Below are 16,294 nucleotides of genomic sequence, written 5' to 3'. Positions count from 1 at the left end.
GGCTGTATGAAGATGTGAGTGTGGTCTCAGTCCTATGGCTGTGGTCACAAGAGTGCCACCTAGTTACCCAGGACACCAGCCTCCCACAGGGGGAAGCTTTGTCCCATGGTTTTAAAAACAATCTCTTCCAAATGTAAAGCCATAGGATGGGGAAACCACATTCTCCAAGGGCAGGGAGGGAGACGGGAAGACAAAGGTATAATTTACAAATCCCCGTCTGGGTCTGGTGAGAACATTGGGTTAGGCCTTTATTAGTGCTGGCACTCAGCTGGACTGGGGCTGTTGAGATGGGTTAGGGGTATTGACTGTTGAAGGCCACGTTAGCCAGGCACAACCACAGAGACACATTCACAGCTAAGTCCCCGGGTTAGTGGTGGCCACACGTGCACACAGCTCCTTCCATGTAACCCTGCCAGGCAGGCCCTGCTGACAGTGTGCTCACCCCCTGCCTCGCCTGTGGGCTCAGACTCTCTGCCCTACATCTCCTCTCAGCTCAACGGGGCATATGGCTGCTTCGTCGTCCTCCTCACATGACCTGCGGAGAATCATTTACAGTTTAAGGTGCTCTTTGGACGCTGCTCTCTCAAGCTAGCCCTTTTTACCACCCTCCCTTTCTGTTCTGCTTGCCATTAACTGGCATCTTGCTTAACCGTATCACACAGAGAGTGGCTGAGGGGGTCACTCTGCTGTGTTGGGAGAGACTGTGTTCCCTTTCACTAGGAGCTATGGAAGGCCTGAAATCAAGCCAAACAGACCAACCCACACAATACGAGTCCTCCTGATCAATGAACTGTGAAACGAACTGTGCTGGGCTCAGTCTTAGAGTATTGTGACTTTAGTCATCACAGTTTGGCTGCAGGGTGTAGTTCCTGGCACCTATTCCAGAGGCAAAAGCCCTTCCACAGGGCTGAGTTAACTCCATCCAGGAAAGAACTCCATGCTCTGTTGATAAACTTGGTTGCAAAAATCCAACAGACTTGGCTGTAGGGCCTGTAGTAGTGTCAGCATCAGCTGGTTAAGGAGGGGTAGACCTCCTTAATCCATCTATGGCCAACTAAAAGAGCAACTAGGAGCCTTGATTCAAAAGGAAAGATGGGACCCAGAATAACTGCGAATGCTGATGAGATGCTTAAGCTGGCTACATAAAGTTGGTTTCTGAATGAAGCTCTCTACTCGGCTTTCCTCAACATTAAGGCTTACAGGCAAGGGGTACCCCAATATCAGCCCACCCCTGCCCACCCCAGGTGTGTGCTCCTTACCTTGGTGTGACCCGAGTGAGCTCATCTGAAGGATGCAGGATTCGACAGGTGGTAAAGGTGAAGGTGGAGTTGGTCTGTGACATGCACTTCCCAGGGTGGTGTGCTAAATTGAGGGGAACAAAACATATTCCTTGCATCTTAGTATAACAATGACAAAAATAATAATCCAGCATGACCCTCAACAGATGCAAGAAGTGATGAGCTACCTTGTTGACTGGATCTGGGCGAGGAAGGTGAAACACACATGTTCTGGACTGAAGGTGGTTCCTCAAAAATAACTACAATTTTGAGCACTGGTCTGCAGAGCATCGGATTCTAGCTTCCAACCCAATCCAGACAAGGTTCCTCATTCTTGGGCCAGTAGTGGATCCAGTTGGTGAGAGTGGGGGCTTAAAGGGTCTTTGTGGGTAAATTTGGTTTCCCTCCTCAGGGTAGAATCTGCTATCTTCTTTTGTTGCTTTATATTTGATTTCATTGGTAAACAGGTACCAAAACTCTGGTTGGAGGAAAGGGAGAGGCGCAGGCAGGGAGAGGCCCTTGGCTCCTGGAAACAGGGCAAGGTGCATAGCTCCCTTTTCTGTTCTCACAAAAAGGGGCTTAGGGAAGCTGGTTCCACTACTGCCTATGTGTGATTGTCACGATGGAAGATGGGGACCTCAGCTGCCTCAACAATGAGGTGGCAAAAGTTCCAGAGATCAGGGCTCTCTGGAGTGCTGCTAAAGCTCCAGGGTCCAGTCTGGTCTGACGCACAGTGGTACCAGTGGCACAGGTATCCCCTGCTTACCCTCCGGCTGCTTTCCTGCCATCTCTGGGATATCTGATTTCTAATGAAAATGAGATGGCAACAAGTGATCCTAAATCTACTTCCTTTTAATGCTCTACCAAGTTGCTGTTGAGGCAGCTGAGGACTCTGCTCAGGAGCAGAGTAAGTCACAAAGTATTAGGACCATGCATCAGAAAGCTGGCAGAGGAATGAGTAATGGAGGCTATGGGAGACATCATGATTGTAGAGGTCAACCTCATTCATAACTCAGGCATCAGGGGGAAAAAAGAAAAAAGAAAAAAAAAAGATGCTGCACCAAATAGCATGCACAGTGAAGTACTGGGATGACTCTCCCACCCCGTCCCGCCCTCCCCTCTGCCCCTGTAGCAGCTCAGCCCCCAGAGACCTCCTGGGAGAAAACGGATTAGGATATCAGAGGCCAAGAGGATTCAGAGGCTATGCAGATTCAAAAGGCTGTGAACTAGAATTTTCTAGCTCTTCATGAGAAGTTTTCTCTTGGATTTGACAAAAAGGAAAAGGGAAACAAAACAGAATAGGTGGTGCCCCCAACCTACAGATCCACACATAATTGATGTGTCTTAAAAGAACCAGAAACCAGGTGAAACAAAAATAAAAATTAAAAAAAAAATGCTGGAGACAAACAACTTGAAGCAGGCAGGACAAATTGAGAGCACAAAAATGGCAACAGTGACTAGAGGAGCAAGGCAAGACTGGTTTGCCCTGATTATTATGGTCTAGCCCAGCTCTGTGGCAAAGGAGGCCCCTGTGGCCCTTGGCAGGACAGCCAGCACCATGGCCATGACAGCAAATTTTCCACAGGGAGCTCCAGGCAAAGTGGGAAGAAAGGGAAAGAAAATAAAAACACATAAAAATAGCCTTTATGAATCTTTGTCTCTTGACCAATAAGTGTAGTGGTTTAGGAACTCTAATAACTAAGAAATTGCTGCAAGCAAAGAAAAATGGAATAAGCTATGAAGAAAAGGCAACCAAACAATCACGAGTCTCTGACTGTAATAAGGTCTAGAAACAAAAGCAACAGAAAACCTGAGAAAAGCGTCCCAAATAATAGGCATGAGGGGTTATTTGGGAAGGGAGGAAAAAGCAGGAAATAGAAATAATTAAAGACAAAATAGTTGAAAGAGAGATAACATTGAGAAAAAAAATCAAACAAGGCAAGGCTGTATTTAAAATCAGAAGCGTACCCATTTAAACACATGGCCAGACCATCAAATCAACATGGCCAGTCACGAATGTTCACATCCCACCCCCCACCTCATGTATTAGATCTTCAATCACAACAGGTAGTATAAGATGGACATTTTAGAGACATAACTGCATCAGCAGAAGCAAAACCCATCTTATACAAATGGGTTTTGGGGATAGGAAAAGGCTGCTAAAAATTCACAAGTCACCACTCCCCAGAAGCAATGAACAGCTTTAGAAGACCAAGGAAGATCAACAAGGGTCAAAAGTGCCAAAGCCAGAGGTTCAGCCCCTGCAAAATACCACGGGGACGCCTGGACCCGCCAACTCTCCGCACGTCACCACTGACTGCCGGGCCGCTGCTGCACCACCCTTCCTTGGGACACAACATAGACACAGTGAGTCACCTGAGGCTGGGCTCAGCAGGGCTTCTCGTGCTTGTCACAGAGAAGCAACAGGCTGATTCCCAAAGCCCTGGCTGCAGGGAGAGAGCAAGTGCTAAAAAAAAAAAATAATAGTAAGAGGCACATAAAACATTGTTCTTGGCAGGGAGCGGGGGGCTCATGACGAGGGTTCACCACTAACATCACCAAGGCCACACCACACACTGAAGGCCCTGCTATATCTACACCGAAGGCCCTGCTTTATCTAAACCAGAAGTTCTTTGCAGAAGGTGGTATTATGTGTTCATCTCATGCTGTGCACTTTGGGGGTTAGAAGGACAGGCTTCTTACAATTACTGCTTTCACTCCCTTACTTTTTTTTTATTTGCAGTTTTGGCTGGGGCTGGGTTTGAACCCGCCACCCCGGTATATGGGGCCAGCGCCCTACTCCTTGAGCCACAGGCACCATCCCATACTCCCTTACTTCTTATTTCCTCTCTCGACCTAGCTTCAGAGTGTTGTGGGGAGATGGGCACACAGTACAGGCTGGAGTTTTCATGGTGACAAGTACTTTCACTATTTTATTTAGGAGTGAATTAGCATTTGCCAGTAAGAAACTCTAGTCTTTTATTATTTTTAATTGTTCTTCTCCCAAGTTCTGACACTGGTACAACATTTGATGAGCTTTAAATTTAATTAATCCTTGATGATTGAAGACTTTCACTGTTGGTAGGCCAGCATACACTCTTTTTGTACTGAAAACATGCCTCATTCAAGCACCCCTCCTTCTACTAGCTGCAGATGGGTGCAGCAGAGGACTTCACAGGGTGAAAGTCCTGGTCCCTGCCCTCTGGGAGGACACTGGCATGCTTTCTGGCTGGATAAGGTGCATGTGGAAAGTGGCACTGGCTGCCAGTGCTTCCCTGGGGCCTGTGATGTCTGGGACTGACTAGAAAGCAGGGTGGTTGGGATTCTGCTACTGGAGCCAGTGATGAAGGAGCCCTGACAGGGTCCCAGTCTCTAGCAAAGTCGGGGTCTGCTCCCTGGCTGCCCCTGCACATTGTGCCATATAAGCCAGGGTGGCTGCTGGCGTGTGCATCGCTTAGCCCCCCAGGGGAGATAGGCAGGAAAGCCCACCGCTTTCATCATGAGGCTGCAAAAAGAGTACAGACCAGGGTGGGACAGTGGCAGGGCGCAGGGATTCCCAGGGACTTGGTGGAGCTTTGTTCACACCAACTCCGCCATTTCATTCAATCCTAATGGTGTTCTTTTACTCCATTCTATGTGGAAGGGCAGACTGGTAATGTGCTGGGGACAACAGAAGCTTTCTAGAAGCTTTCTAGAACCTAGTCCTTAAAAGAACTCCCACATGAGCCCACCGAGATGTCAGAGAATACAGCTGCACCTGGTGTGTTTCTATGGGCCACACAGTACACACTTGTGCACAGCTGCTTCTCCTTTGAGGACGGATAAACACCAGTCATGTCACACAGCCAAGCTATATTTTTAAAATTTCATGTAAATAACTTCTAAAGGGCAGTGCCCATACATAGTTCAGTGGGTAGGGAGCCGGTCAAATACACACAGGCTAGCGGGTTCAAACCCAGCCTGGGCTAGCTAAAACAACAATGACAACTCCAACAACAAAAAAATAACTGGGCATTGTGGCAGGCACCTGTAGTCCCAGCTATGTGGGAGGCTGAGGCAAGAGAATTGCTTAAGCCCAAGGCTTGAGGTAGCTGTGAGCTGTGCCGCCACGGCACTCTACCCAGGGTGACAGCTTGAGACTCTGCCTCAAAAAAATAAATAAATAACTTCTAAAAACGTAAAAAAAAAAAAAAAAAAATTACAAATGCATCTCAAAAGCTTGGAAAACGGGACCCTGTCTTTGTGATGCACTGACAGCCTTCCATACTCTTTGTCCACTCTTCAGTGGAAATGGCTGTGGAAAATTAACCAAATGCCCCGACCTTTCTTTCCCTTTCTTAATTTGGATGTGTTGTGTATGATGATACCCTCACATGATTTGGATCAGCTTTGCAAGTTCTATAAACTCATTAACCAACACCCAACAGAGGCACCTGCAGGCCAGCCTTTTCTATCCAAGCAAGAACAAATCTACTGAAAATAAAAGCCCCTGTCTACCCAACTTCAAGGCAGGGTGGCCTCAACTAAGCCTTAAGAATACCAGTATTTTCTTAATGCCCCGCTTCTAATAACTTTGTTGTTTTTTGATCGAGGGGTTGAAAGGGGGAAAGAAGATATTTCTTTGCCAGTTAGCTATAAGAAATAGCTCCTTTCATTAAACAAAGAGGCAAGAAGCAATGCCTTCAAAATTCTTTCTAAATATCAAGGCATAGAAAATGCTTTGAAGGCTTTCTTCTGTTACTTCATTATATAACTCTACCCATAAAATTTCTGGGGACGGGGCAGAGGTTCTATGATGAGTTCATGTGGGCAAAGCTCCATAAAGCTTTTGTTTGCCCTATGATTCATCATTAATATAAATATCATGTTAATTAATGCAGCTTTAACAAGTATTTTCCTCCAGAAGGTATTGGGGAATCAAGAGTAGTTTCAATGTAGCAATGCAGCTTTCTTATAATAAGATAAAAGTGATCTTAAACTGATGGAGACTTTACCTCCTTCATGTTTACATGGATGGAGCTGGAAAATATTCTTCTTAGCAAAGTATCTCAAGAATGGAAGAAAAAGTATCCAATGTACTCAGCCCTACTATGAAATTAATTTATAGCTTTCACAGGAAAGCTATAACCCAAATTTAGCCCAGGAATATGGGAGAGGGGAGAGGCAGAGGAGTGAGGGTGGGTGGAGGGAGGGTGATTGGTGGGATCACGCCTATGGTTCATCCTATAAGGGTACATGTGAATCTCTCTAAAGGTAGAATATAAATGTCTTAACACAATAACTAAGAAAAAGACATGAAGGCTATGTTAACCAGTTGGATGAAAGTATTTCAAATTGTATACAGAAACAGTACACTGTACCCCATGATAGTATTAATGTATACAGTTATGATTTAATAAGAAAAACTATAAAGTATTTGTAGAGGATGATATATATATATATAGATGTATATATATATTTGCCATTGAACCCACCACCTCCGGTATATGGGGCCAGTACCCTACTCCTTTGAGCCACAGGTGCCGCCCCGAGGATGACATTTTTTAAGACTTTATTTCCAGACTTTACGTTAGCTTATGGTAACTGTTTATCTCTTCTTAAGTATGTCTTTAAGAGAACCCTTGTCTGGCCTGCAGCTCTCTAGAGACCCATGAGCCCCTTGGGCATCAGATATGGGGCCAGCAGGAACTTGGGAGCTTTTTATCACAGAGATTCTGAAGCAGATCTTTTTTTTTGGTTTCTGTACAAGTTATTTTTGGTTTCTGCAAAATTAAAAGTCATCCCTTCCCATTATACCAAGCTGTCTACTCTCTGTTTCATTTAAAAAGTATTTAAGACATGAACAATTTCACAGAATCTTGCAAAGGTCACAATTCTCTCCAGTGCCCCTGACTTATCTTCTAGAGAAAAGGGGGTTATTTTTGGATGCTGTTCAAAATGTCAAAAGGGCAAATGCAAAAATTTCTTGGGATCCTTGCCAGGACAACAAGGGCAGACCCATGTCCTCTGTCAGGCAGACACCAACAAGCAAAGGGAGCTGGCCTGGCTGAGCTACACTGAGATCTTCCCTTGCTGGTGATTCCAAAGCTAGTTTGGGAGCACGTCTCCCGAGCTTCTCTAGGCAGCTGTACAACTCACCCAAGTCTGGGCACCGTGTGCTCCCTTATAGCCCCCCCCAGATCAGACAAGTGGCAGGTGCAGATGCCTGCTCGTCTGAAACCCATGTGATGCCTCTAGGAATGCTGTGTTCTCCATGGTTTTCAGAGGTGAGGATGCCATACAGAAACCACTTTCAACAAGCGGGCTTTGTTCTGGAAACTTTAAGCAGGGTTGACTAGGCTGTTGGTTTTAGAGGAGTCAATTCTGTCATTCTTTGTTCATTTTTCCACTTCTGAATTGATGCTTTGCTCTGGTTTAAACACACATCCTGTGCAAGATCACAGGGGCTTCCTTAGCATCCCCTTGCGCATGTGGGTGTGAGCAGGCCGTTCACCCTGGCCAGAATGGCCCACTCCCCTGGATCGAGAGGTATTCCCACCAGAAGAGAATTTACCATCACTGTCTCAGTGGAGACCACGGGAAGAAACTTCCCTGTACCCAAGGGTTTGTGAACTGAGTGTACCAGAGTTTTCCTTCCAGATCCATGGAACCCCCCAGGCCAGCTTGTTCTCACACCTATCTGGACCTGTTTCTATGGCCCATTGCGAGGCTAAATGCAAGACAGAATGCTGACTGGTATGGCTTTGCTCTAATTGGCCCTGCCTCCAGGAGAAGCTGCAGGAATACTGGCCTTACTGCCTGGCTCCTTTCCACCACAAGCTGTGCTCCCTTCCCTCATACAGTAGCTGCTCATAAACTTGGGCTTTGATATCAGAAAAGGAAGTGACACAAAAGGTTAATTCTTGGCTTTTGCCTCTTGGGGCCCAGGTGTAGACAATTTAGGGTATTTTTCAAGGGTAATTTTGATCAAGTGTGATTTTTGCCCTCCACACTGACTTTAGGCTCTCAGCCCATTATGATACAGCTCCTGGCAGGGCCGCTGCCAGGTAAGGTGCCATGAGCTTGTTTTAGGATATTTCCCCCCGTATGTAATTACTAGTATCCATGTATATGAGTATTAAAATGAACTGAACTTCAACTTCCTCTATCGCTGTGGGTTGGCTTTAATCCCAACTCTTTCTTACTTTTAAGGATCAAGATAATTCAACGGAACTGTCCATTCCACTAACCAACTACAGACTTAACTGGGTGACTTTAACTCTTAATACCACACATAGGCTCTTACCCACACATATCTAAAATATTGATTACTCACAGGACAAGATGATTATTTCTGACAAAGTATACTTTCTATATGAATTAAAACATAAAACATACTGCTGAAATAAAGTAAAACTGTATTTTTAAAATGTTTTAAATAATTCATTTTAATCATCTAAATTATTTACAATACAATAACATCGAATCACCCTTTTAAAAACATGGGATTATAAAAATCAGCAAATGATGCCTCAATAAATACATTAAAATATATTACTACATGTAAAGTTTTCCAGTACTCAAAACTTTTTCTCCATGGGGCAGTAGGCTCTAGACTAGTGATTTCCAACTGGTGTGCCACACACAGCACACTCGTGTGCTGTGAGAGGATCTTAGGCGTGATAATTTTTAAAGATCATTAATCAAATTATTTTCAAAAGAAGTTCAAAGCACAGTTAAGTATTTTTTTTTTTGCTTCCTCTTTAATCAACATAATTTAAGTGTGCAGTGGAAGTTTATAGGTTCAAGTATGCCATGAGATTAAAAAAAGGTTGAAAAACACTGCTCTAGACACAAGGGCCTAATACACAAATCTTCCATATTTCCTCCCATCATACCAGTTGTGTCTCCCTACAGAGTCCTCCCAGGCAGAGGGCAGCTCCTGGGGTAGTGCTGTTTGGCCACAGAAAAGCCCAAGCATTGGGCACCAGACCACCCTGGACACAAACACTAGGACAGAGGATGCCCTAGGCCTCCTCCTAAAGCTCATCTGTCTACCTACCACTCCAGATTGCAGGCACAGAGCCCGTTGGGGCCTCCAGGATGACTGGAGAGTCATGTACTTTTCCTTCTAAGAATCAAAATGTCACTCCCAATAGACAAAAAAAGAGGCGAATCTTCATTTATAGTTTCCTTCTGCAACCAGCTTTTAATGATGAATCTTACCCAGAAAATAAAAAGAACTCTGATCTAAATGGTCAGATCCTTCCTAAATAACCTTCAGCAACCAGATCATTCTTTTCTGATCATATACCTCCAACCTTTGCCTCCTACAGTTTCAACTACAAATATTCTTGCCTCTCTTCAAAGAAAGTTGCCGGGATGAATTAGCTGCAGGTTTGAATAAGGAGAGAACACAAAATTTGTCTTTGCTTATGGTATGGAAAGTGGTCGGGACTTTAGTCCTCATAATTGGTCCTTCTCCCTCTGCTCTCTGACAGAAGTTCTTTGTTGACTTGCTAAGCTTTATTCCTTCTCTACAATTGGTGCTTCTTTGAACTTCTACGACTCACCCTCTCTTCCCTGCCAGCTGCAGCAAGGGCATCTCACTCAACACAATGCCCACCCTTTCAACCACAAGCAGCAGCCAGATGTCATCTTTCTGCTTCATCACCTGCCATCCAGATGGGCATGGGTGCTGATAACAAGGGAGGCACCATATGCAGCTGGTTTCCCTTTCTTCCCTTTCTTGGGTGTGTGGATATGAAATAACAAACATTTTTATTCCATCACATGCTTAATATGGTAACTGCTCAAAAGGAAAAAAAAATTAAATCATAAACAAACCCACGTAAATAAATCCTTTTTACTTGATGACTCCTCTAAAGTTTATGTCAAAGAACAAGAGAAAAGTTGGTCTCAAAGTTCCTTGATCATAGCTGTCTGAAATTAGCCAGGGGATTCAAAATACGACCATGAGCCTAGGCTCTTTTCTGCCTGGTATTTCATGGGGAGTGTGATGGCCTTCATAGCTGAAAACCATGAATCACCAGGATAAATGTCCTTTCTTCAAACTTGGTAAGTCATGAATGTTATGAGGATGATAACATCAGGTTAATTCATCGTTTCTGGGTCTCTCTCTTTATCCCACAAGAGCTCTGTCTTCTAAGCACAAGGAACTCTGAGGTCTAGGAAGTTGGGCCAAAGCAAACCGTTGGGGTAAACAGTAATCATATGACCTCATGGTTCCCAGGGGCCCTGCTTTCCCAGTGGCCACTGGGGTGTGGTTAATTCTGCCTTAATGCTGGGGGAAGGGAGATCAGGCAGAGCTCTTTTCCAGATTCCTCTATGTCCTCTCTCTGGAAAAGCTTAATGACCTTCTCTTAGGGTTTATTTAGCTAAGGAATATTGCACTTCCCCAAAAGCCACTTGGACCACACCTATAAGCTCGAAAGAAAACAACATATATGCCTGCATTGAAGTTAGGAAAGTAAAAAAGGCTGATCTTTTAATGTTGTCTGAAATCCTGAACATTTCCTAGGCTTCATTGTATCTTAATATAGCATACAGGTAATAGCTTCTCTTATTCACCTTCTGAACAATGCAGCCCTCATCATTTCCCCACAACTGCCTAGCTCAGCTCAGTTTGGAAGTCACCAGGGGATTTGAGAATCTGCCCTGTAGACACAGGGAGAAACACATAACAGGAAGAAGGGTGCTGATGTTCTCAGGGGACCCAATAATCCACTTCTTTTTAGCAGCCTTTCCTGTTCCCACTTTAAAAGCCCTGCTGGGCCATGCACCTCCAAGATGGGGCAGGGAGTTACACCCATTTGTTACAAATAGGAGGCGTCAGATTCTGTATTAAAAACAGAACTGCGCAATGGGAATGCTTTAATAATCACCCACACAGACGAGCGGAAGCTACAGACAGAGAGCCACTACGGATGGTGCCCGGAACAGAGGTGAGGATGGCCCAGAACTCTGCCTCCGGGTAAGGTGCCAAGTTTACAGGACTTATCGTGGTGCCCTCACCAGACCCCTCCTCCTCCTCCTCCTCCTCCGTGGCCGTTGGCGGCTCCTGCATCTCCTCTGAGGAAGCCTGAGGCCGGCTTGGGTAACTTCTGCTGCCTGAGACAGTCACGTGTGCTCGCGACCTCTCACCTGAGGTCTCTGGGTGCTGAACTGGCGTAGAGGTAGCTAGGCCCGGGAGAGAAATGTGGTCACCTGTGTCATCTTCTTCAAAGTCGTTAAGGCAGTACACTTCATCCAGGTCAACGTCCAGTGTCCGGAAGCCCTTGGTGACCACACCAGGACGGGGGTCCAGGATGCCCCCAAGGTGAGGCTGGGCCAATTGCTGCCAGTGGTGAAGGGTGGCAGAACCTTGTAGGAAAAAGGGAAGAGAGGGTTAGAATAGAAATCTTAGATCAGGCATCCTCAAACTACAGCTGGTGGGCCACATGCAGCCCGCCTAGGACATTTATCTGGCCCGTTGGGTGTTTTTGCCACTGCTGCCTGTCCTGCTTAGCAGCCAACTTGTCCTGGGGCCTACAGTCCAGCCCTCCAACGGTCTGAGGGACAGTGAACTGGCCCCCTGTTTAAAAAGTTTGAGGACCCCTATCTTAGATGATAGCTGTTGGCTAAACTCAGAGTGCTTAGTGTGAACCCAGCAGGACCTGAGCCTCTATAGGTGTGCTACGGTGGGGACTTTGGTGGAGCAGTCTTGGCCCTTCCTGCTATGCAATGGTAGCTAAGATCCTACCATACCCAGAAAGGTCATTAATTTAAGGACTCGCCAGTTGTTTTCTTAAAGTAAAATTAATGTTATACTCCAATGTCAACCCCCAAGTTCAACATATCATTTTATAAATAGAAGAGCAAAAAGTGGCAAGATGAGCATAAAAGGAAGATGCCCACGTACCAATTCAATGCTAAATACACATTGCTGGGTACAGGAAGGACACAGCTCAGGCAGAACAAGATAATGTCAAAGCAACCCCACGACTCACAAAAGAAAAGTAGCACACAGAGATAAGTGATAGGTGTGACCATCACCTCCTTTACTTAGGTTTACTGTATTCTGCCATCAACTTCAAGAGGCTGCAAGCTTAGGAAGAGGGAGTCTCTTCACGCAGAGGTCTAAAGCAGAGAAGCCCATGTCCTCGGTGACACCAGACCCCAGGACTCAGATGCTATCAGGCAAGGTCTGTAATAACATCGGTCTGTGTCCCTGAGGACCTCAAGGTGTCACAGGGGCTCTACAAAGAGAAGTATTCCAAGGCCTAGTATGCTTAGGAACTTGGGTCAAGAAGTGTATTTACAGAACCTTTAGTATGTAAGTGCATCTCAGAACCTTTAGTATGCTATAAAGTCCTGGGTTTCTGCTCAACCTATTTGATACAGCAACCCTCTTTTCCCCTTGAAATACTTATTAACACCTCACATGATACTGGTAATGGTGGTGGACAGCCTGTGAGGCTGGGAGTTCTAGTCCTTTGCTACAGATAAGTGACCCACGTGCACACCGCCGCAGAAATAAATATTCTACACTCAAAAGAGAGATTTTGAAGAGGTTATCAGGCACCAGAGGACAGGTGCCTCCCCACACAAGTGGACGCCCAGACAATTGCCGCTGGTTTACCCAGGGTATACTTGTTGAGTAGGCAAGAATCCCTGCTGGCTACCAGGCTGCCCTGGGGAGCGAAAGAAAAGGAACCAGGGCTGCTAGGAGCCAGCCTCTCAGGAGCCAAGATAAAAGAGAACGGAAACACCAGCAGGTGCTGGGATGAGGAAGAGGTCCAGGACCCTCTGGTGTGTCCAGTGAGTGCACTATCTCCAAACACCACCGGAAAATAACTTCTCAGCCAGGAAAGCTTGAAAATATTTTGTCAGTGGGCAATTTCAAATCCACTTAAAAGAAAAAAAAATGTATATCCTTCTAGTACACATTGAAAGAGTTCCTAAACATTCACTTCACGGTCTACTCCAGTTTCATGTGTGAACAGGTATAATAGCAGTCTACTTAATCGGACTCTATTGAATATAAATAGAAAATACTCCAGATGCAAAAGAGAAATGAAACAAGATAGTGAAGAGTGAATATAATGAAAGAGGGCATCTCGCTGGGTGGGTAAGATACGTCTAGAGCACTGGTATTCAACTAGGGATGATTTTACCTGTGGGGACATTTGGGACCGGAGACATTTTTGGTTGTTACAACTGTAGAAGAAGAGGGGGATGCTAATGGCGTCAGGTGGGTAGAGGTCAGGGATGCTGCTAAAATCCTACAAGGCACAGGACAGTCCCCATAAACAAGAAATGACCTGGACCTCAATGTCAACAGTGCCAATATTAAAAAACCTTGCTATAGAGCTGTGGTTCTTAACTCTCAGATATCCTGAGAATCTGAAGGAAGCACTCAAGACTCAAGCTCACTTTTGGAGAGGACCTGTTCCCCAAAAGCAGCTCACCAGCAGCACTGTCAAACACAGCCAAGTCTCAGCAGACCTGCTGAAACCAGCTTCTGGGACTCTGAGCCGCAGGAGCCACATCACTTTTTTTTTTTTATTAAGCTGTGTATTGAAGCAGGCCTGCATGGCAATTTTTTTACATGTATTACATCAACTCACTCCTCAAAGCCACCCTCTGAACTAAGTACTTTAAAGATGGGGGAGCAGAGGCTGCCAGAAGTTAGATAACTTCGCAAAGTCGCTTTGGTCAGGTTCTTTCAGTAATCTCACACTGCCTAATCCCCAAAATCTACAGGTCTGAGAACAAGGCCATCAGTGTTCCAGCCAGAAACCCTGGTCCCCCGCTGCATAAATGGTCAGCAGCAAAACTTCCAGGTGGATGTCTAGGGCCTGCCAGGAGACCTACACTCCTGCTGATGGGAATTCTCCACCACCCCTGAGAACCCCACTCACACTACCTAATGCGCCCATGTCCACATATTCACTGGCTACCCTGACACATTCCTGACAACAAAACTGCAGCAGGGAGAAGTCTTAAATGAGCCATTGTCATGCTCATCTCTGCACACTGGGATCTACGAAGGATGATGAGAAATCCCAGGTACAACACGGCCGCATCACCTCTACTGCTGAGGGGGAAGAAGGGAAAGCCAACAGACTCTTAAAAGTGAAGTGAAGGACCATGGCAAGCAAATGCCAGATCTCTTTGTTGTTTTGAAAGGGGCTTGAGATGTCCACAATCCACAGGGAAAGAACTCACGGATACTGGAGGTAAGGGCCTCACTCCTCTGTCTGTTCAATGGCTGCCTCATCTACCTCCCCAACCCCTCCCATGGAGGCTGGAGAGAGAAAGGAGGCTACTACTAAGGGTCTGCTGTGTGCACTTAAAGAGGCTGCAGAAATGCACTGAAAACCACGTAGCCAAGGAGACTAAGTGAGATCCCAATTAAAAGGTGTGGGAAGATGCATTGTACTTGGGTTTTTACCCCACACCATGGACATCTCTTACTCACGTAAGAACAGCCAACCTTTACTGGGCGCTCACTGAGGGGTAGGCACTCTTCTGAGCAGTATATACTTGTAACTCATTAATTCTTTGCAACAAACAGTAACCCTGCTGTCTCCATTTTACAGATGAAGAAACTGCGTACACGGTGGCAAAGTAATTTGCCAAAGGTTGCACAGCTGGCTAGTGGCCAATCCGGGACTGAAACCAAGGCTGGCTCCAGTGTCCATTCTTTTAACCCTCCACACTGCTTCTCAGCAGTGAGGGGTCCTCACATATGGGAGTCTCAGAAACCTAGTCATAACACCCTGAATGGCTCTTCTAACCCCCATCCAAGTGTCTTCTCAAACCTGACTGTGCTATTTCAGTTATGGAATGCTATGGGGCTCATGGACTATTTCCGCTCCTGGCTGGTCCCAAGGTCTCTGGAGGGTTTGCCACGCCCAGCACCTGGGGAGAACATCTCATGCTTCACCTCACTGCTGCTGCCACTGCCTGTACCACCAGGAGGGAATTCTACCCATCTCCTGGCTGCCTGAACTCCTTCCTTGCATATCAGAGGGTGTACGAAATAAAAGGTAAGTATGAACCACATCTTATTCAGAGCCTGGGTTGCCTCTTACCTATCCTTTCCCCAGCTCATTCTTCAGCCTGCCTTCCTGTACTTGTCAAACACAAACACAGTTGTTATCTCCCACTGTATTACGTCCCACTACCAATTCAATATAAGACTGGCCCACTCCTCCCACTCACATAAAAATGAGGCAGGGATTAGGCAATGGGACAAGGAAATAGGAGCCTTTGCCCTTAGGGTTGGCCCCAAAATAAAGTTCTGTGCAACAAGGGCGTGGACAGCAGAGGAAACTTAATGATGGTCTCTACCCTTTTCCCTCTCCACCTGTGTTCCAGCTAAAATGTTTCCACATCATCAAAGGAGAAAAAAAAACAAACCCACTGATGTCAGAGGGTTCCTCTCAGTATTCAGAATAACAAAACCTGGGCAATAATGCACAGTTCATAAGTATATCCTTTCTCTTAATTACATAGTGTTTATTTGGAAATATTACCACAGTTATAATTAATCAGAAAGGAAAAGCAAAATTCAGGAAAAGAAATATTGCCTGCCTCGGTGTTTTTAACACAGATTATCTCCCTCTCTAGTTTGAATGTTTTGTTTGCTCTTTACAACTCACAAGTTAAGATGAGAGACAAGAGTACTCACATTCTTAAACACCTAGCTCAGCTATTTTGGCTGACACAATAAGCAGATGGCAAGATTAATTAAACAGGTAGGGAGACATCGATGGTAGACACAGATTGGCTATCTACTGAGATCCCAGCCAATGTTCTCCAGGGGCCTGTCACCCTGGGCACTTTTATCTGGGCTGCTGGAGATCATGGGAATCCTATCAGGTTCTGAGCAGACCAGTGGAAAAGGAGAAGGTAAGAACAAACCCTAGCACAATGCGGTCCAGGTCTCAACACCAGGAACTTGGCCCTGTAGACCTGAGCTGCCGGAATAGGGACAAGTTTGGGAAGCCCAAGTTTAACAAGCACTATTG

General features: G+C 45.6%; 1 protein-coding gene across 6 annotated transcripts in view; it reads right to left on the bottom strand.

Annotated features, from left to right (window-relative positions):
- The window catches only part of TRAK1 (trafficking kinesin protein 1), a 194,890-nt gene that overhangs the window by 4,478 nt on the left and 174,118 nt on the right, over positions 1-16,294 (bottom strand). For 4 of the 6 annotated variants that reach the window (XM_023515947.1, XM_023515946.1, XM_023515950.1 and 1 more), the window contains 2 exons: positions 11,292-11,639; positions 1,260-1,362 (listed from right to left, as the gene is read on the bottom strand). In XM_023515947.1, coding sequence (XP_023371715.1) covers positions 1,260-1,362; positions 11,292-11,639 — 451 coding nt within the window. Of the gene's footprint in view, positions 1-6; positions 536-1,259; positions 1,363-11,291; positions 11,640-16,294 lie in introns of those variants that run through there. The other 2 variants (XM_023515951.1, XM_012808049.2) reach the window with 2 other exon arrangements.

This window comes from Otolemur garnettii, unplaced genomic scaffold (genome assembly GCF_000181295.1).
Source record: "Otolemur garnettii isolate 467f Iridium unplaced genomic scaffold, OtoGar3 scaffold00082, whole genome shotgun sequence".
In the NCBI taxonomy this organism is placed as follows: Eukaryota; Metazoa; Chordata; class Mammalia; order Primates; family Galagidae; genus Otolemur; species Otolemur garnettii.
Note: the sequence above shows the minus strand (reverse complement) of the source record. Positions and strands in the feature narration are given on the sequence as shown.